This window comes from Cherax quadricarinatus, chromosome 10 (assembly GCF_038502225.1).
Source record: "Cherax quadricarinatus isolate ZL_2023a chromosome 10, ASM3850222v1, whole genome shotgun sequence".
Taxonomy (NCBI): Eukaryota; Metazoa; Arthropoda; class Malacostraca; order Decapoda; family Parastacidae; genus Cherax; species Cherax quadricarinatus.
The window spans coordinates 35885878-35906545 of NC_091301.1; the positions used below are offsets into that span (position 1 = coordinate 35885878).

General features: G+C 41.7%; 1 protein-coding gene across 1 annotated transcript in view; it reads left to right on the forward strand.

Moving 5' to 3' along the window:
* Positions 1–20668, forward strand: part of LOC128687823 (hematopoietic prostaglandin D synthase-like) — a 112261-nt gene that overhangs the window by 19794 nt on the left and 71799 nt on the right. Inside the window, exon 2 of the mRNA XM_070083772.1 lies at positions 5775–5924. Coding sequence (XP_069939873.1) covers positions 5792–5924 — 133 coding nt within the window. The 5' untranslated portion in view covers positions 5775–5791. The remainder of the gene's footprint in view (positions 1–5774; positions 5925–20668) is intronic.

Below are 20668 nucleotides of genomic sequence, written 5' to 3' on the forward strand. Positions count from 1 at the left end.
TAACCCATTGCTGACAGGATGATGAGGAACAATGGTGGATTTAGAAATCTTGTACAAGGTACACAAATTTTCATGAATTTCATTACAGAATTCGCCTCCATTATCTGTTACCAGGGACTTAGGGGTGGTATGCCTACAGATTATATGCTCCTTGAAAGCTTTAGCTACAGTCTCGGCAGTCTTATCTGCAATTGGAACTAACTCTCAATATTTGGTGAAATGATCTACCATAACACACGGATGTTTGTTACCTTGGAGGGAACATTGGAAATTGGTTAACAGATCAATGGCAACTCTTTCCCATGGTTCACTCGTGGTGGGATACACCTGGATAGGATTTGGATCATTGACATTTTCTTTATGTTGCATAGAGACACCACATTTCTTAACATACTCGGAAATATCAGTTGCTTGTTTTACTGAACGATCCATACCAGGGTGTGCAACACCTGGTACATCGTGAACTAGCTGTAGAGCTACATTCACTAGTGACTGTGGAATTACTAATTTGTATACCCTTCTACTTGGGGTACCCAACTCGGTTGTTCGATGCAGTAATTCTTAGCTCATTACAAAGTCACTAATGGGTGCTGGTGGCTTCACAGTCAGAACAAGATCTTCCTGGAGCAGGAATCGAATCACACCAGACCACATGGGATCTGTTCTTTCTTACTGGAGGAATGAACAAACTCGGTGGAGTGGATGACTCTTCCCGGTTGAAAAAGTAACGCTATAACACGAAATATGAGCAAGAGAGAACGGATCTACTATCGCTCACTGCAAGCACAGGGGAAAAGAAATGAACACGGTTGAAAATACTGGTATTCATTCTGAGTCGCACACAGTGACACGAGGTATCAGCTATAAAGAGACTGCTCTCATAAACGTTAACAACATGTGAAGGTTACTCGAGAAACAACTTTTTACATTGCAAGGATTACTGTCAACAAGGATAGTATCACCATCTGGAACACAAAGAACAGCAACAACACTCAAGTGAATACACTAACCACAGAAACGTCTTTTTGCAATGGCTTGTGACATCAGCAAGAGATGGCGTAACTCATTACAAGTAACGTTCTTCACAAAGCGTCCCCTGGAGGGAACGACTACTTAAACAAGTCGTCATCGCAGAGATAGTAGTCTCAGTACCCAGAGTTGTCTGAGGTACCTCTGAAACCCAAGGTAACTGTACACTATCCTGCGTGCACGATATTGTGGCTGGATTCCAGACAGGAGTGACAGTATTACTAGTGCCTGACCGCTCGGCTACGGTTATAAGTAATTCACGGATCTATAGGAACTTAATCTGAACTTCACATTTTGCAGTACTTTAACAAATCTCAGATACAAGCTGTGAGAACAAACACATTGCTCAAGGGCTAGGTATTGTCTTTCAGTCAGTAAGGGGATATTGGGACTGTGGGCTGATTCATATTGACTTTGACTGGCACGATACACTGAGTGAGCATTCAAAAGTGACTGGGACATCTTCTCAGGGAACTTACTTAAGGACATAAAAGCAAGAATAATATAGAGAATATATGTCACAGTAAGCTTAAACGGGAAGAAAATACTTAATTATTCTGCATAAGTAAAGAAAAATGACAAGTCACACTGTAGAGCAAGGAAAACTCACATAAAACAATCAACTGGAGAAGGAAAAACTTTGATGATCAAGAGAAAGTATATTTTACTCAGATCAAATTTACGCAAATTTACTTTAATTTGAATTAATGGCACAGTGAGTTGCTTTTACTCTCAATTCAATAAAGAAATTTAACATTAAATGATAAATCAATCAAAAATGATAAAATAGAATCAATAAATCTTGTGAAAAATTAAAAGAAACTGGGAAAGCAATTCTCTAAAAAAATTAAAATAAAGAGACACACAAAGACTGAAATATTATGTCCAGAACAAGAAATATAAAACTGAAATCACAGAATATTACACTGAAATAAACTGTAACAATATTGCAATGAACAATTACTAATCAAAAACTGCTGCACAACACTACACTACATAAAAATTTTCTGAAAGAAACAATTAATGGCAGCACAATACTTGCACAAGAGTCATTGCAGAATGAGTTAATATTGCAGTAATAAAAAAATTGCACACACAAGAAAATGCAGTTTACAAGGACAATAAAAAAATTATCAAGGAATGAACTGACTGAACACTTTAACTCTTAACTGCAGCTTAAGCAACACTTACTGAACAAGCAAAAGAATGATTTACTTTAAAAAAAGAAGTTAAAAATTGCACTAAGAATGAAGTTGTTCAATGAAATATGAAGAATAATAGGGGGCATAAAATACAAAACAGAGAAAGGTTAACTCTTACAATGAGGCAGCAACAACACATCAATATATACACAACACTATGATAATTTCTTGCAATAAGGTCTTGTGTTGACAAAAACTGGAAATAACTGTCTTGCTTCAAACAAAATAATGACACTATTGTCTGTGAAGATAGGCCAAATTAGACACTGGATAAATAAAAAGAATTAACACAAGAATGTTCAACACTCAGTAAAATCAGAAATGAATTAATATAAAATCAGCAAGAATACACAAATGCTGGGGAAAAAATAACTGAGACAACACTGAGTTGTGATGCAGAATATAAGATAACAGTTACTGAATTACTTTACTTCATAACTTACTGGACAAGGAACACAGTACTGTGAACACACGATAATTGTGAAGTGTAAACACAAGTTTATACTGCTAGTGGAAAATTACATTTATCTAAATGTATCATTATGTACATAACAGTAAATGAACAAAGATAATTATTATTTATCAGTTAGACAAGTAGGAATTTGGGACACCTAGGTCGCAAAAAATGTCCCCCTTCGATACCTACAACTGTCTTATCCACAAGTTGCTCTAGACCTATTAATTACAAATGAAAGATGCATCAACAAGAATTCTGGTAAATAAAAATTGGTGGACTGTATATTAAATTAATAAAGGATTATATATAAACATATATACATAACAGAAGGAGAATATATCTTAATATCACTCACCAATTTGACTGGAGATTAAGTTGTATCATACTCAGAAAACCTCACTGTCTATATGAAAATAACACTGGCCAGAGTTACAACATAAAACTTATCTGAGGTTCCTGGAGCTGTCTTGTCCAGTCGCCTGATATCTCAAGTTATGCAGGAATGCACATCCAACAATTTCGCCTCCTATTTGAGAGGTGTCAGCCCAATTTTACCTATAGAGCACGAAAATTCTTCACATTATTCACTAACGTTTGTGTCCAATTCAAATAACAATGGCGAGTCCCTTCTGCGCAGGCGCAGGGTTTCCCATTTTCGATAACATAATTTTTATTATATACAATATTTACCTATAAATTACCGTATTTCCGGAAAATATACAGTATTTTCCACACTGCTTATATATTGCACACAACAGAGAAAAACGAAAAAGTACTTACTTCAAGTATATATATATATATATATATATATATATATATATATATATATATATATATATATATATATATATATATATATATATATTTATATAAAGGTACACAACACAACAGACATAAATATAAAGCACGAAAATTTAAACACTAAAGAAAAAAAATATATAAATTGCAAACAGAATGTAATGAATACTGAGTCTAATCAAATGTCACTGAATGTCACTAAGAAATCACTGAAAAAGAAATGTCACTTAGAAATCACTGAGAACAAAAAAATGTCTCAACACTTGCAAATATCTCTATAAAAAGCTTATTATCACTGGAGCGACGTCAGTGGAGAATGAAGGTGGTGGTGGAAGGTTGTCGAGCCTCCTGGTTGGTAGCGATCTCTTCTCGGCGATTTCTCGAAGAATTTGAGCTTAAACTCGAGGAACCCACATAGCTAGGCATTTTTTGTTGGCGCAGACGTACCAGGAAACAATCTTGGGTCTTGACTCGCTATGTGAGCCGTAAAATAAGGTGCTAGGACCCGAATATAACGGTAAAAAAACAATGGTGGTGGGTAGGTGTGGGTGAAGGCAGCGCACTGGGACACTAGTTGGTGGCCTAGGCTGACTGGATAAGTGGCGTAACCCATGTGCTCTGGGTTCACCCACACTAGGCACGAAAATATTTTAAGCCAGGCTGGCTTAAAAACCCACAAAAGACCACAACACCACAGGGATGGTATAAGCACTCAGGATGGCTTAGAACTGGGAGCACAAAGTGACGGTGAAGGCTGGAACTCACATGACTTGCTTGAGTACTGGGTTTAGTCATCTGGGTTAGTTGGCTTGCTGGCTTGCTTGGCTTAACCCTTCACACAGACTGGCTTGAGAACTTGTAATGATGAGCACAGCAGGGTGGAAAGCTGGCTTAGCAGGCAAGGCTGGTACTTAAGACAGGCTGGATGGCACAGGGCTTGACTCCCTCCCCCACAGACTGGCTTGGAGGCTTGGCTTAATTTGCAAACCCGGGTCAACCCCTCGGAAGTAATGAAGATAAACAGATAAAACACTAAGACACAAAGACTGACCAGGAAGCAGGAAGCAAACAGGCTGGTGAGTGCTTGGTCGGGGTAGCTGGCTCCTAGGCTCCCATGCGGTCGACACACAATGTCCGTCGGCTGATAGAAGTTAATCTCCATACATCTACGTAAATATCAAATTTACGCGCTCACCGCTGGCACCATTTGTTGAGAGGGTTCGTGGAGATATGATGGTTGGAGATAAAAACACTAGTTGGGTGGTAACACTTATATTGGCAGAGTGTGAGGGGAAGGATGGAGGGTGATAGAGAGTTGAAGGGGAGAGCCTCAGGAACCTGTACATTATATTGTGACTCAAGTTTGAAGAGGGTGTAGTTTTAACGAGTATTGTGACTGTGTCGTTGGTCCCAGACCACAGGCACGACTCCACCCAAGCATTCCAGAACACACCTAGGATCCAAGACTCTATCCAAGCATCCCAGAACACACCTAAGATCCCAGACTCTACCCAAGCATCCCAGAACACACCTAGGAACCCAGTCTCTACCTAAGCATCCCAGGGCACACCTAGGAGCCCAAACTCTACCCAAGCATCCCAGGAAACACCTAGGATCCCAGACTCTATCCAAGCATCCCAGAACATACCTAGGATCCCAGACTCTACCCAGGAATCCAAGAACACACTTAGGATTCCAGACTCTACCCAAGCATCCCAGGGCACACCTAGGAGCCCAGACTACCCAAGCATCCCAGGACACACCTAGGATCCCAGACTCTACCCAAGCATACCAGGACACACCTAGGATCCCAGACTCTACCCAAGCATACCAGGACACACCTAGGATCCCAGACTCTACCCAAGCATCCCAGGACACACCTAGGATCCCAGACATTACCCAAGCATACCAGGACACACCTAGGAGCCCAGAGTCTACTTAAGAATCCCAGAACACACTTAGGATCCAAGATTCCACTCAAGCACCCGCAGTTGAACTTAGACTCCGCAGTTTAGCAACGCCAACTCAACACTGATAACTGCACTGAACAGGTTTCCTTATGAAAGACCCATGTCAGGTGACTTTATGGTGGAGGTTCTACTTTATGTTGCAAAAGTTCCTGAGCTGACGATGTTTCTTTACATTATGATGTCGTATGTACTCTTCTTTTGTCTAAGTCCAACCCGCCAAGGATTTAAGTATAGTGTGATTCTTGTCTCCTCTCTCCCAAATAGTGACTCCATCTCCTCTTCCTCACACAGTGACCCCATCTCCTCTGCTCCAAACAGTGATCACGTGAGCCAGGATGCCGGAGTATAAGCTCATCTACTTCGATGCCATGGGACGAGCCGAGCTCACTCGCTGGATCTTCAAGCTAGCTGACATCCCTTACACTGACGAACGCATCCCTGCTGAGGAGTGGCCAGAGAGGAAGAAAAGTAGGTACCCTCTCTTGTAGGTGTGTGTGTGTGACTACACCTTCACACCACACATTCTCACACACACGTCTTGAGCAGGTATGACCTACACCTGCTCATACTCACCTGTATCATTCAAGTGTGTGTGGTCTCTTATGCATATACACATACCTGTGTTTCGATGGTATGTGTGGTATGCTGCACCCGCAAACACACCTGTATTTCCAAGTGTTGTGATTTCCTACACATACACGTACACCTGTAGATGTGTGTGTGCAACTTGCTTCACATATACAAGTACAGAAACACACACATACACCCCTTCCCTGTATCATGCATGTGTGTGTAGGCTCTTTGAAAACATCATGCAGGTATATTGGGCACTCTGTACACACACGCAAGTAACCAGGTGTGTGGTAGTAAGTGTGTTAAGCATCCTACACCTTCATACATTCTAGCCTTAACTGTATCGTGTATGAGTGTGTGTGAACTAGTCCATGATGTTAGGCTCAGTGTAGGTGTCTGGTTGTGTAGCTTCAATTACTCGCTTATCTCAACAGCAGCGTCTACAAGAACTCTATATAAGAACATAAGAATGTAAGGATAGAGGATCATGGTGGTCCTTCTCAAAAACAACCCTACTCCCTCATATATGTGTTACCTTGAACGATTCTACCTGGCAGATTGCTTGTTTTGTCTACTGCACATCTCTATTGCTAAAACAGTACTTTCTTAAATCTTTCCTAAGTGTGTATTTATTCCGTTTAGATCCATTGTTTTGAATTCTTTCTTGGTTTGATATTCTTAGCACTCTGTTTACACCTTTCTTCTTTAAACCTGTTTTCCTCTTATATACTTCATGTCTTCCCTCATCCTACGTGTTTCTTGCCAGTATAGTTTCTTGCCAGTATAGTTTCTTGCCAGTATAGTTTCTTGCCAGTATAGTTTCTTGCCAGTATAGTTTCTTGCCAGTATAGTTTCTTGCCAGTATAGTTTCACGTCACCTAGTCGGTCTACTTATTTTTTATATAGTGGACTAATTTTGATATCCTTCTCTGCGTGTTTTTTATTACATTTACATCTATTTATTAGTAGAAAGACCATAATCCGAGGCTTAATAACTAATGTATAAAGGTGTACGAATGTCTTTGTGGTTCTCTAGTTTATACAGTAACACTAGTCAAAGAAAATTGTTGTTGAAGATATTACAAGGTATTTAAAGTATACCTGGAGTATACCTGTGGTCAGCGCCCCAGCGACCCGGTCTGAGACCTGGCCTCGTGGTGGATCAGGGACTGATCAACTAGCCTGTTACAGCTGGCCGCACGTAAACCAACGTAAGAACGACAGCCAGACTGATCAGGTACTGACTTTTAGTGTCTGTTTAGAGTCTTCCTGAAGACAGCCTGGGGTCTATTGATGATCTCTGTGGCATGCAAAGAGTACGTAACCTTTATTCGGCGCATGTACACACCCTCAGTCCCAGGCTGTCTCCCCTAACCAGTGAACCAGGTATTAAGAGAGTTGACGATGGGGCCCCGTCGTTCAACTAGTGACCAGGTTCCAGCCAATAAGAAGATGGTTTTGGCAATCGCAGAGGTTATGTGGGTACCACTCTCCTGTCTGCCCTTGTCATTCCCATTCTAGAGCTGGTTGAATCACGGTCTGCTCTCTTGTGGCTTCTATTCTGCCTTGCTTACCGTGGAGTGCACTATACTTATCACTGTACATAGTGTATGTAGTGTACAGGTGAAGGATAATATAAGTCAAAACTTTTCTGTGTCTATTTTGCTCCCTTTACACCCAGGATAACAGGCCATTTGGACTCCTGGGTTGATCAGGAACTGATCAATTAGCCTGTTACAGCTGGCCGCTCGTAAACCAACGTAAGAACGACAGCCAGACTGATCAGGTACTGACTTTTAGTGCCTGGGGTCTATTGATAATCCCCGTTATATATGCTGGGAGGCAGTTGAACAGTCTTGGGCCCCTGACACTTATTGTGTTGTCTTTCAGTGTACTCGTGACGCCCCTGCTTTTCATCGGGGGAATGTTGCATCTCCTGTCGAGTCTTTTGTTTTCATAGGGAGTGATTTTCGTGTGCAAGATTGGTACTAATCCCTCTAGAATTTTCCAAGTGTATATTATGATGCATCTTTCTCGCTTTCCAAGGAGTAATTTAGATGCTTTATTGTACTTATTCATGTAGTGAAAGTTCTCTGTATGTTCTCCAGGTCAGCGGTTTCGCCTACCTTGTAAGGGGCCGTTAGTCTACAGCAATTCTCGAGCCTAGAGAGGACAAGCGATATGAACAGAATCATCATGGGCTTGGCATCCATAGCTTTGAAAGTTTTCATTATCCATCCTATCATTTTCCTAGCAGATGTGCCAGACACACTGTGATCTTTGAAAGTGAGATTCTCTTACAATATCACCCCCAGGTCCTTCACATTATTTTCTCGCTTTATTGTAGAGTTGAAATCTGTCTTCATTGAACTTCATATTGCTTTTTGAGGTCCGTTTAAATACTTGGTTAATGTCCGCTTGGAGATTTGCAGTATCTTCAATGGATGACAGTCATGCAAATTCTGGTATCGTCCTCAAAGGAGGACACGGTACTGTGGCTTACATCTCTGTTTATGTGAGACATGAGGTTTAGGAAAAAGATAGGAACGAGTTTATCTGGAGTTTACCTGGAGAGAGTTCTGGGGTCAACGCCCCCGCGGCCCGGTCTGTGACCAGGCCTCATGGTGGATCAGAGCCTAATCAACCAGGCTGTTACTGCTGGCTGCACGCAGTCCAACATACGAGCCACAGCCCTGCTGGTCAGGTACCGACTTAAGGTGCTTGTCCAGTGCCTGCTTGAAGACAGCCAGGGGTCTATTGGTAATCCCCCTTATGTATGCTGGGAGGCAAATGAACAGTCTTGGGCCCCTGACACTTATTGTGTTGTCTCTTTGCTGTATAGTCCTTGTGGCTTAGCGCTTCTTTTTGATTATAATAATAATAATGTGTTGTCTCTTAACGTGCCAGTGACACCCCTGCTTTTCATTGGGCGGATGTTGCATCGTCTGCCGAGTCTTTTGCTTTCGTTGTGAGTGATTTTCGTGTGCAAGTTCGGTACTAGTCCCTGTAGGATTTTCCAGGTGTATATAATCATGTATCTCTCCCGCCTGCTTTCCAGGGAGTACAGGTTCAGAAACTTCAAGCACTCTCAGTAACTGAGGTGTTTTATCTCCGATATGCGCGCCGTGAAGGTTCTCTGTACATTATCTAGGTCAGCAGTTTCACCTGCCTTGAAAAGTGCTGTTAGTGTGCAGCAATATTCCAGCCTAGATAGAACAAGCGACCTGAAGAGTGTCATCCTGGGCTTGGCATCCCTAGTTTTGAAGGTTCTCATTATCCATCCTGTCATTTTTCTAGCAGATGCGATTGATACAATGTTACAGTCCTTGAAGGTGAGATCCTCTGACATAATCACTCCCAGGTCTTTTCTCAGTATAGCTACTGAATCCCCTTATATGTATACTTGTGTAGTATATTGTGGATCGTATCATTCATGTATATATTTAAGCTCCCTGGTCGGTAGGCTCAGTGACTAGCATGTGTGACGTCATGTGACTCTGTTGTGAGCCCTTCGTGCCTCGGATCCCTCTCAGTTCCTGTATAGGTCTACAACAGGCAACAGGGCAGTTTGGGCTCCCCCTTCTCACACTCTGCAATATAGTGTTACCATCCAACAAGTGTGTTTATCTCCAACCTTCATATCTCCTACAAACCCCCACTACAAATGGTGCCAGTGGAGGGCCTGTATTTCTGACAGTTACAGCGATTTCTGAAGTTAAATTTCTACTGAGCCGGTCGTGAACATTAAGCCTCCCGAGATGGGTGACGCTCAACATCCCAAGCCAGCTACCCCAAGCAAGCTTTCACCAGCCTATTGCTTCCTACTTACTGGTCAGTCTGTGTCTTGGTGTTTTAGTTGCTTATTTGCATTACTTCCGAGGGATTGACCCAGGTTTGCAAAGTAAGCCAAGCCACCAAGCCAGTCTGTGGGGGAAAAGTCCAGTCAGTCCTACACCATCCAGCCTTGCCTGCTAAGCCAGCTTTCCACCCCTGCTGCGCTTATCGTTACAAGTTATCAAGCCAGTCTGTGTGAATGGTTAAGCCAAGCCAGTCAGCAAGTAACCCAGGTGACTTAACCCAGTACACAAGCAAGCCACGTGGGTACAGCCTTCTCCATCGCTGTGTGCTTCCAGTTCTAGCTGATCTGAGTGTTTTACCATCCCTGTGGTGTTGTGGTATTTTGTGGGTTTTTAAGCCAGCCTGGCTTAGAATATTTTCGTGCCTAGTGTGGGTGTCCCCAGAGTGGCTTACGCCATTCATTCCATAGGCCCACTTGGTGTTTCAGCGTGGCTGCCTCAAGCACTCACACCACCACCAATACCACTTCATTTTTGTGCCCTTATAACAGGTTCTAGCACCATATTTTACGGACCACATAAGGGGTCAAGAGACAAGAGTGTTCCTTCGACCCTGTGCGCCTATGTAAAAGCCTCATGTGTGAGTCCATCGTAGTTTTAAGCGCAAATTCGTCAAGGCGTCAACGTGTTTGAGAGTAGTGGACCCTGCGCCAGCTACACCAACCTCCATCCTCCTCCCATCACTACTCATTCTCCAGCAGCGTCGTCACAGTGATAATATTTTTATAGAGACATTTGCCTGTGTTGAGACAATTTTCTTGACAGTAATTTCTTAGTGATATTCAGTGACTCTTGATTAGACTATGTTCATTATATCCTGTTTGCAATATTTTTTTTTTCTTTCTTCAGTGTTAATTTTTGTACTTTATTTTTATGTCTGTTGTGTTGTGTTCTTTGTTTTTATGTACTTGAAGTAAGTACTTTAATGTTTTTCCTTGTTGTGTGCAATATATAAGCAGTATAACCTTGTGCTTACACTTCACAATTATCGTGTGTTCACAGTACTGTGTTCCTTGCCTTGTAATTTATACAGTGAAGTAATTCAGTAACTTATCTTACATTCTGCATCACAACTCAGTGTTGTCTCAGTTATTTTTTTTTTCTCCCAGCATTTGTGTCCTTACTGAATTTTTTTTTATTATTCACCTGCTATTTTTTTGTGTGTGTTGAACATTCTTGTGTTAATTCCCTTCATTTAGCCAGTGTCTAATTTGTTTTATCTCCACAGACAATAGTGTCATTATTTTATTTGAAGCAAGACAATTATTTTCCAATTTTTGTCACCCCAAGCCTCATTGCAAGAAAATTCTCATAGTATTGTGCATATATTGATGTGTTGTGTTCCTGCCTTATTGTGAGTGTTAACCTTTCTTTGTTTTGCATTTTTGCCTTTATTATTTTTCATATCTCATTGAACAATTTTTAACTTCTTCTTTTAAAGTAAAGCTTTCTTTTGCTTGTTCAGTGTTTGCTTAAGCTGCAATTAAGAGTTAAAGTGTTCAATTAGTTAATTTCTTGATAATATTTTTTTTGTTGCTCTTGTAAACTGTATTTTCTTGTGTGTGCAATTTTTTTTTATTATTGCAATATTGACTCATTTTGCAATAATTCTTGTGTAAACATTGTGCTGCCATTAATTTTTTTCTTTCAGAAATTTTTATGTAGTGTTGCGTTGTGCAGCAGTTTTTGATTAGAAATTGTTCATTGCAATATTGCTAAAGTTTATTTCAGTGTAATATTCTGTGATTTCAGTTTTATATTTCTTGTTCTGGGCATAATATTTCAGTCTTTGTGTGTCTCTTTATTTTAATTTTTTTTAGTGAATTGATTCCCCATTTTGTTTTAATTTGCACAAGATTTATTGATTCCATTTTATCATTTATTGTTGAATTTCTTTATTGAATTGAGAGTAAAGACAACTCACTGTGCCATTAGTTTAATTTAAAGTAAATTTGAGTAAATTTGATTTTAGTAAAGTACAATTTCTCTTGATTTTCAAAGTGTTGCTTATCCAGTTGAGTAATTTTTTTTATTTCATGTGAGTTTTCCTTGCTTACAGTGTGATTTGTTAATTTTTCTTTACTTATGCAGAATAGTTAAGTATATTCTACCCATTTAAGTTTACTGTGTTGTGTGTTCCTCAGTTATATTTTTTTTGTTTCTTTAAACTCTTGTTTCACATTTAGCAAGTGTGTCTCAAGTCTTCTCAAGCGATGCCTCAGCACATCCTGCTAGTCCAACCAATAATTCATAATTCCAAAATTCGAGAAATTCTTTATCAAACAATAGACACACTCAGACTTCGATCCTTCACAATTTTAGTCGTGGCCTTTATGACGCTATGCTATTGTTCATTGGGAATCTAGACAACCTGGAAGCATGGTTTACCGCTGTTCATGCTAGGGCAAATGCTTCAGTAGATGGCCTTCCATCAGAGAGTTGTATAATTAGTATCGGAAAGGAAAGTTTAGCTCGTTCACCAGCCGCCTCGAATGTCTTTAATTTAATCCGGATGAAGGACTTTCAGGGTCTAACTAAGGGGTTAGACCCTGAAAGATTATGAGCAATTAATACGTAACTGTCTTGACCCAGTGAGAGTGACTGATCCTTTTGTTGTCCTTAAGGAATTAGTGTGTACAGCTCCGAGGCCAGAGGAATCATTAGATGAGTTTGCTCTTCGTTTAAATAACCTAATGTCCTCATTTGTTAAGGCCGGTCAAAGTTCCAAGTACCTTGCAGATGATGATAAACCAGCTCTTGAGGGGTTTGCCAAATTAGCAGCATTTGGCATTATTAAACAGTTAATACCACCAACTTCCATGTATGTGTATAATTCCAATCGTCTAACTGCCGCAATGGGACCGCTTGCAGCCCTCATTCATGTGCGTGACTTGTGTCCCGCAGGAACCTTCCCCTATCGAAGGCCTACGTCAGCAGCTTTGACTAATCCCGTACATCCTCTTGTTTGTGCTGCAGCCAAAACTCCCGATCGAAATCACTGGTGACTGTCATCCAAAGCTAGCGTCAAGAGTTATCATTCCCATAGCACTCGTAGTATGTAAAGTACACATAGCCAAAGAACCTGCTATAACTGTGGTTATCGTGGCCATATCGCGGTAAATTGTCCTGATAGTCACTCTAAGAGGTATCGTACTGCTGATGGGTACCAGTCCGATCTGCCTTATTGTATTTATCACAGAATTCATGGCCATGACACATCCGAGTGCAATGCTCTCTACAACCTGCAGTACTCTAGATCCTTCTGTGGCTGTTCCAACCACAGAGCCAGGAGAGGAAATAGAGGTCGGGGTTCTCAGAATAACCAGAACCAGCCTCATTCTTCCAATTCAGGGTAATCCGAGCGCCCCAGTCAACCCATCCCGTGGTAACAGTAGATGATAATGAGTACACTATCCCCGTTCACAATTCCTTTGAAGCCTTAAGCAGTCTCGAGAATGACAATCCTGTAAAGGATGTTGCTTCACACGTCTCTGACGTAGATGAATTTGGGGATGAAGTGGAACATGCCTTCTCCGATGACAACCCACCCTTTTGTTTGCACATAACTCCCAATGAAACGATAGGTCCTCTAGTGCAAACATCTATTCATAATGCGCCCATTCCTGTGTTCATGGACTCTGGTGCGCAAGTTAATATCATTAGGTCTAGTTTGTTTAAAGATAAGAGGTTACGACGTGTCCTCCTCGTTGAACCAACTACTGTAACCTCCCTTAATGGAGTAGCTGGTTCCCTTCTGCGCGTCTGAGGTCAGACTTCCCTCACCTTTTCTAACCAAGGTAGAAACTTTACTGCTTCTTTCCTTGTTGTTGACCAGATTACTTTCCCTGGTGACCTTCTACTGGGATTTGCTTCCATGAGAGACTTACATATTGTGCTTGACCCTTACCGATGGCATGCCCAAATTGAAGACTTGGTCGTTCCATTTTGGGGTTACCAGCTTGGATCAGAGATCTGCCATACTGCCACAGAGTACGACATTCGGATTAAGTCCTTACAAGCCAGTGCATTTTCCAGTAGCGTACCCAAGCGGTCAGGCACTGATAACTCTGTCACTCCCATCTGTGTTCCACCTACACCTTTAGACATGCAGGAGAGTGTTCCATTGCCTCAAGTGTCCGACGACACTCAGACTGCCTTGAGTGCACAGCCTATCCCTGCAATGACTGCTAGTTCAAGTAGTAGTTTCTCCACAGGGGACACCTTGTTGGAAAACGATTACTTGAAACTAGTAATGCCATCTCTTGTTAATGTCACATACCGTCTGCAGAAAGATGTCTCTGTTGCGGCTAGTGATCTCACTAGAGTGTCTGTTGTTCCTAGTGTTCCAGATGGTGATAACGTCCTAGTTGGCAGTGATTCCTGCAAGGTCAAGGTTTTATTTGTTGAACCATCCTTACATGTTGTAAGAGACAGTAAGTTCCATTTATTCCCTGCTAACACTTTTGGTCACAGTGTTTGTCTCAGAGCAAATACCAATCTTGTTGACCTGATTCACTATCCTTACCCCATTCAAGTACAGGATGACTTGCCACCTGACCAGTGGGTCGGTGCTATTTCAACAGGGGTGACCTCATCCACTTCACTGGATCAATTCATCCCACCAGTTGAGGATAATGACTTAGCTCCCACTGACTTCCCAGTCGAGGTCAAGCGTTTGTTGACTCTGTTGAACAAACATTGTAAAGTCTTGCCTTACCAGGTGAGAAGATGGGTATAACGAACTTATTGTCCCATAATATTCCACTTGAACCTGGTACTAGACCTATCTATATACCTGCGTACAGAATGCCTCATTACCAAGTTGCTGTCGCAGAAGAATTGATCAATCAGATGCTCGATGATGGAGCTATCGCACCTAGCAATTCACCCTGGAACGCGCCATTGATCTTAGTACCTAAGAAGGACGGTACTTGGTGCCCAATGACTGACTTTAGGAAGTTAAATGTGAGAACTATTCCAGATCACTTCCCACTTCCTGTACTTGGTGATCTTTTACGTAACATTGGAGATAACAAAGTCTTCTCGACCCTGGACTTGTTACAAGGGTTTTGACAAGTCCCTCTTCACGAGGACAGCCAAGAGTTAACCGCATTCTCCACTCCCACAGGTCATTATCACTTCCTCTGTATGGCCTTTGGATTATGATCCTCCCTTATCACATTCTCTAGGCTCATGACCAATATCTTGAGAGGTCTCATAGGTAAAGCACTTATGGTGTACTTAGATGACATAATTGTCATGTCCGAAGATGTGGATACATATTTGAAAAGACTTGATGTAGTACTTGGTAAGCTTGAAGAAGCCAATTTGAAGATCAAACTGTCCAAATGTCAATTTTTCAGATTAGAAATTAAGTTTCTTGGTCACTTAGTCACTCCTAGAGGGGTTACGACTGATGAAAGTAAAGTAACAGCAGTACTAAATTTTCCATCCACCAAAACTGCTGATGCTGTAATATCCTTTGTGGGTCTAGCAGGTTTTTATAGATCGTTCATTGCTAATTTTTCTTCTATAGCATCTCCTCTAACTGAGTTGCTTAAGCAAGATGCTCCTTTCGTTTGGACCTTCCATCAGGAAAGAGCATTCCAGACACTAAAAGAAAAGCTAACGTCTGCTCCAATTTTGAAATTTCCAGATTTTTCTAAGTCCTTCTATCTGACAACTGATGCTAGTTCAATTGGCATAGGTGCCGTACTAGCTCAGACAACTGATGGCAAGTACAACGCAGTTGCATTTGCTAGTCGAGTCCTTATGAAGGCTAAACGAAATTATACAGTAACGGAGCAAGAAGCTTTACCAATAGTATGGTCTTTAAAGCACTTCTGAGACATTATTTATCAGTACCCTGTTCATGTCTTGACAGACCATGCACCACTGATACCTTTATTCCAGAACAAACAACCTACTGGAAGGTTAGCCAAATGGACCTTGACTATCCAAGAGTTCAATCCCACTGTTGAACATTTACCTGGCAAGTCCAATGTAATCGCAGATGCTTTATCGCGACATGTTAGTAAAGTAACCGTAGACCATCCATTTACTGCCGAGGATGTAAAGAATGCACAAAGAACAGATCCCATGTGGTCTGGTGTGATTCGATTCCTGCTCCAGGAAGACCTTATTCTGACTGTGAAGCCACCAGCACCCATTAGTGACTTTGTCATGGGTCAAAAATTACTGTATCAAACAGCCGAGTTGGGTACTCCAAGCAGAAGAGTATACCAATTAGTAATTCCACAGTCACTAGTGAATGTAGCTCTACAGCTAGTTCATGATGCACCAGGTGTTGCACACCCTGGTATGGATCGTTCTGTGAAACAAGCCAGAATGAAATACTTTTGGCCACGTATGGCAACTGACATTTCCGAGTATGTTAAGAAATGTAGTGTCTGTATGCAGCATAAAGGAAATGTCAATGGTCCTAACCCAATCCAGGCGTATCCAACTACTAGCGAACCTTTGGAAAGAGTTGCGCTAGATTTGTTAACCAATTTTAAATGTTCCCTCCAAGGCAACAAACATCTGTGTGTTATGGTAGACCATTTCACCAGATATTGTGAGTTAGTTCCTATTGGAGATAAGACTGCCGAGACAGTAGCTAAAGCGTTTAAAGAACGCATTATCTGCAGGCATACCACCCCTAAGTCCTTAGTAACAGATAATGGAGGTGAATTCTGTAATGAGATTCTTGAAAATTTGTGTACCTTGTACAAGATTTCTAAATCCACCATTGTTCCTCATCATCCTGCCAGCAGTGGGTTAGCAGAACGAACCAATAAGAAAGTACTTGATGTCTTGAGAGCCACCATCAACCCCAATAGTGAAACCTGGGATGAAGTTATACCAGATGTTCAATGTGCCATAAATTCTGCTTACAATGCTTCCATAGGTGATACTCCACATTATGCATTGTACGGTATAGACAAGCATTTACCTTATGAGTTGTTATATTCCACTCCGAAACCCAATTATAATCCTGATGATTTCATAGCAACTCGTACCAGCATAGCTCAAAGTGTTTTTAGAAGAATCCGTGAAACACTTCATAAGTCAACGGCAGAATTTACTAGAGTAACTAATAGCCGTGCTAAGCCGATAAAAGTTAAAGAGGGTTCGAGAGTAATGCTGACTAATTTCAACAAAACATTCGCAATGCCTAAGCTCAACCAAAAGTTTGTTGGCCCTTATCGAGTAGTTGAACATATCAATGGCAATAAGTATAAGGTTAGAGAAATTAGTACTGGTCAGTACAAAGAATCGTATTTAGATCACATGAAATTAGTATGCGATGTCGAGGATGATAATTCTGCCCAGACTATTGTGTCAGTCGCTGACAATCCTCTTGACTCTGTACCCTCTACCTCTAATACTCAGCCAGATAATCAACCCGAATGTTTACCTGGAGTTTACCTGGAGAGAGTTCCTGGGGTCAACGCCCCCGCGGCCCGGTCTGTGACCAGGCCTCCTGGTGGATCAGAGCCTGATCAACCAGGCTGTTACTGCTGGCTGCACGCAAACCAACGTACGAGCCACAGCCCGGCTGATCAGGAACCGACTTTAGGTGCTTGTCCAGTGCCAGCTTGAAGACAGCCAGGGGTCTGTTGGTAATCCCCCTTATGTATGCTGGGAGGCAGTTGAACAGTCTCGGGCCCCTGACACTTATTGTATGGTCCCTTAACGTGCTAGTGACACCCCTGCTTTTCATTGGGGGGATGTTGCATCGTCTGCCAAGTCTTTTGCTTTCGTAGTGAGTGATTTTCGTGTGCAAGTTCGGTACTAGTCCCTCTAGGATTTTCCAGGTGTATATAATCATGTATCTCTCCCGCCTGCGTTCCAGGGAATACAGGTTCAGGAACCTCAAGCGCTCCCAGTAATAGAGATGTTTTATCTCCGTTATGTGCGCCGTGAAGGTTCTCTGTACATTTTCTAGGTCAGCAATTTCACCTGCCTTGAAAGGTGCTGTTAGTGTGCAGCAATATTCCAGCCTAGATAGAACAAGTGACCTGAAGAGTGTCATCATGGGCTTGGCATCCCTAGTTTTGAAGGTTCTCATTATCCATCCTGTCATTTTTCTAGCAGATGCGATTGATACAATGTTATGGTCCTTGAAGGTGAGATCCTCCGACATGATCACTCCCAGGTCTTTGACGTTGGTGTTACGCTCTATTTTGTGGCCAGAATTTGTTTTGTACTCTGATGAAGATTTAATTTCCTCGTGTTTACCATATCTGAGTAATTGAAATTTCTCATCGTTGAACTTCATATTGTTTTCTGCAGCCTACTGAAAGATTTGGTTGATGTCCGCCTGGAGCCTTGCAGTGTCTGCAATGGAAGACACTGTCATGCAGATTCGGGTGTCATCTGCAAAGGAAGACACGGTGCTGTGGCTGACATCCTTGTCTATGTCAGATATGAGGATGAGGAACAAGATGGGAGCGAGTACTGTGCCTTGTGGAACAGAGCTTTTCACCGTGGCTGCCTCGGACTTTACTCTGTTGACTACTACTCTCTGTGTTCTGTTAGTGAGGAAATTATAGATCCATCGACCGACTTTTCCTGTTATTCCTTTAGCACGCATTTTGTGCGCTATTACGCCATGGTCACACTTGTCGAAGGCTTTTGCAAAGTCTGTATATATTACATCTGCATTCTTTTTGTCTTCTAGTGCATCGAGGACCTTGTCGTAGTGATCCAATAGTTGAGACAGACAGGAGCGACCTGTTCTAAACCCATGTTGCCCTGGGTTGTGTAACTGATGGGTTTCTAGATGGGTGGTGATCTTGCTTCTTAGGACCCTTTCAAAGATTTTTATGATATGGGATGTTAGTGCTATCGGTCTGTAGTTCTTTGCTGTTGCTTTACTGCCCCCGTTGTGGAGTGGGGCTATGTCTGTTGTTTTTAGTAACTGTGGGACGACCCCCGTGTCCATGCTCCCTCTCCATAGGATGGTAAAGGCTCGTGATAGGGGCTTCTTGCAGTTCTTGATGAACACGGAGTTCCATGAGTCTGGCCCTGGGGCAGAGTGCATGGGCATGTCATTTATCGCCTGTTCGAAGTCATTTGGCGTCAGGATAACATCAGATAGGCTTGTGTTAACCAAATTCTGTGGCTCTCTCATAAAAAATTCATTTTGATCTTCGACTCACAGTCTGGTTAGTGGCTTGCTAAAAACTGAGTCATATTGGGACTTGAGTAGCTCACTCATTTCCTTGCTGTCATCTGTGTAGGACCCATCTTGTTTAAGTAGGGGCCCAATACTGGACGTTGTTCTCGACTTTGATTTGGCATAGGACAAGAAATACTTCGGGTTTCTTTCGATTTCATTTATGGCTTTTAGTTCTTCCGGCGATTCCTGACTCCTGTAAGATTCCTTTAGCTTAAGTTCGATGTTTGCTATTTCTCTGACCAGTGTCTCCCTACGCATTTCAGATATATTGACCTCTTTTAGCCGCTCTGTTATTCTTTTCCGTCGCCTGTAAGGGGAGCGCCTGTCTCTTTCTATTTTACATCTACTCCTCTTTTCTCTTAGAGGAATAACCCTTGTGCATACATCGAGTGCCACCGAGTTAATCTGTTCTAGGCATAAGTTGGGGTCTGTGTTGCTTAGTATATCTTTCCAGCTTATATCGGTTAGGACTTGGTTTACTTGGTCCCACTTTATGTTTTTGTTATTGAAGTTGAATTTGGTGAATGCTCCCTCGTGACTAATTTCATTATGTCGGTCTGGGGCTCCACGCATACATGTCTGAACCTCAATTATGTTGTGATCTGAGTATATTGTTTTTGATATGGTGACATTTCTGATCAGATCATCATTGTTAGTGAAGATGAGATCTAGTGTATTCTCCAGTCTAGTAGGCTCTATTATTTTCTGGTTTAAATTGAGTTTTGTGCAGAGATTTAAAGGCTCGTGTCGTTATTCTTTGTGTACACGACAAGTAATGAGAAACCCACAAGTATCTTTTGTAGATACTTGTTCAGATCTCCCACAGTCAAGGCATGTGTTAGCCATTGCAAAGGAATTCGATCCTCCAAAAGACGATAACCATTCTGCATATGTAAATCTTACCCTCGCAGAGTTGGGTTTAAATGTACATAGCCTGTATTATTAGATGTCCAAGATGAATGAAGTTGTCAACTGTGTGTTTTGTTATCAGCTGATCAGTTTTCAGAATTTTTTTTTTGTGTTCACGTCCCCTCCGAATTCTGAGATTAGCAATACTGATCTGTGCGCGTGTCAGTATAGCTACTGAATCCACTTATATGTATACTTGTGTAGTATATTATGGATCGTATCATCCATGTATATATTTAGGCTCCCTGGTCGGTAGGCTCAGTGACTAGCATGTGTGACGTCACGTGATGCTGTTGTGAGCCCTTCGCGCCTGGGATCCCTCTCAGTTCCTGCATAGGTCTACAACAGGCAACAGGGCAGTTTGGGCCCACCCTTCTCACTCTCTGCAACATAGTGTTACCATCCAACAAGTGTGTTTATCTCCTACGATCTCCCACTACACTTTGACGTTGGTTTCTCGCTCTATTTTGTGGCCGGAATTTGTTTTGCACTCTGATGAAGTTTTAATTTCCTCCTGTTTACCATATCGGAGTAATTGAAATTCCTCATCGTTGAACTTCATATTGTTTTCTGCAGCCCATTGAAAGATTTGATTGATGTCTGCCTGGATTGTACCTTATGGAACAGAGCTTTTCACTGTAGCCAGCGCTGACTTTACTCTCTTTACTATTACTCTTTGTGTTTTA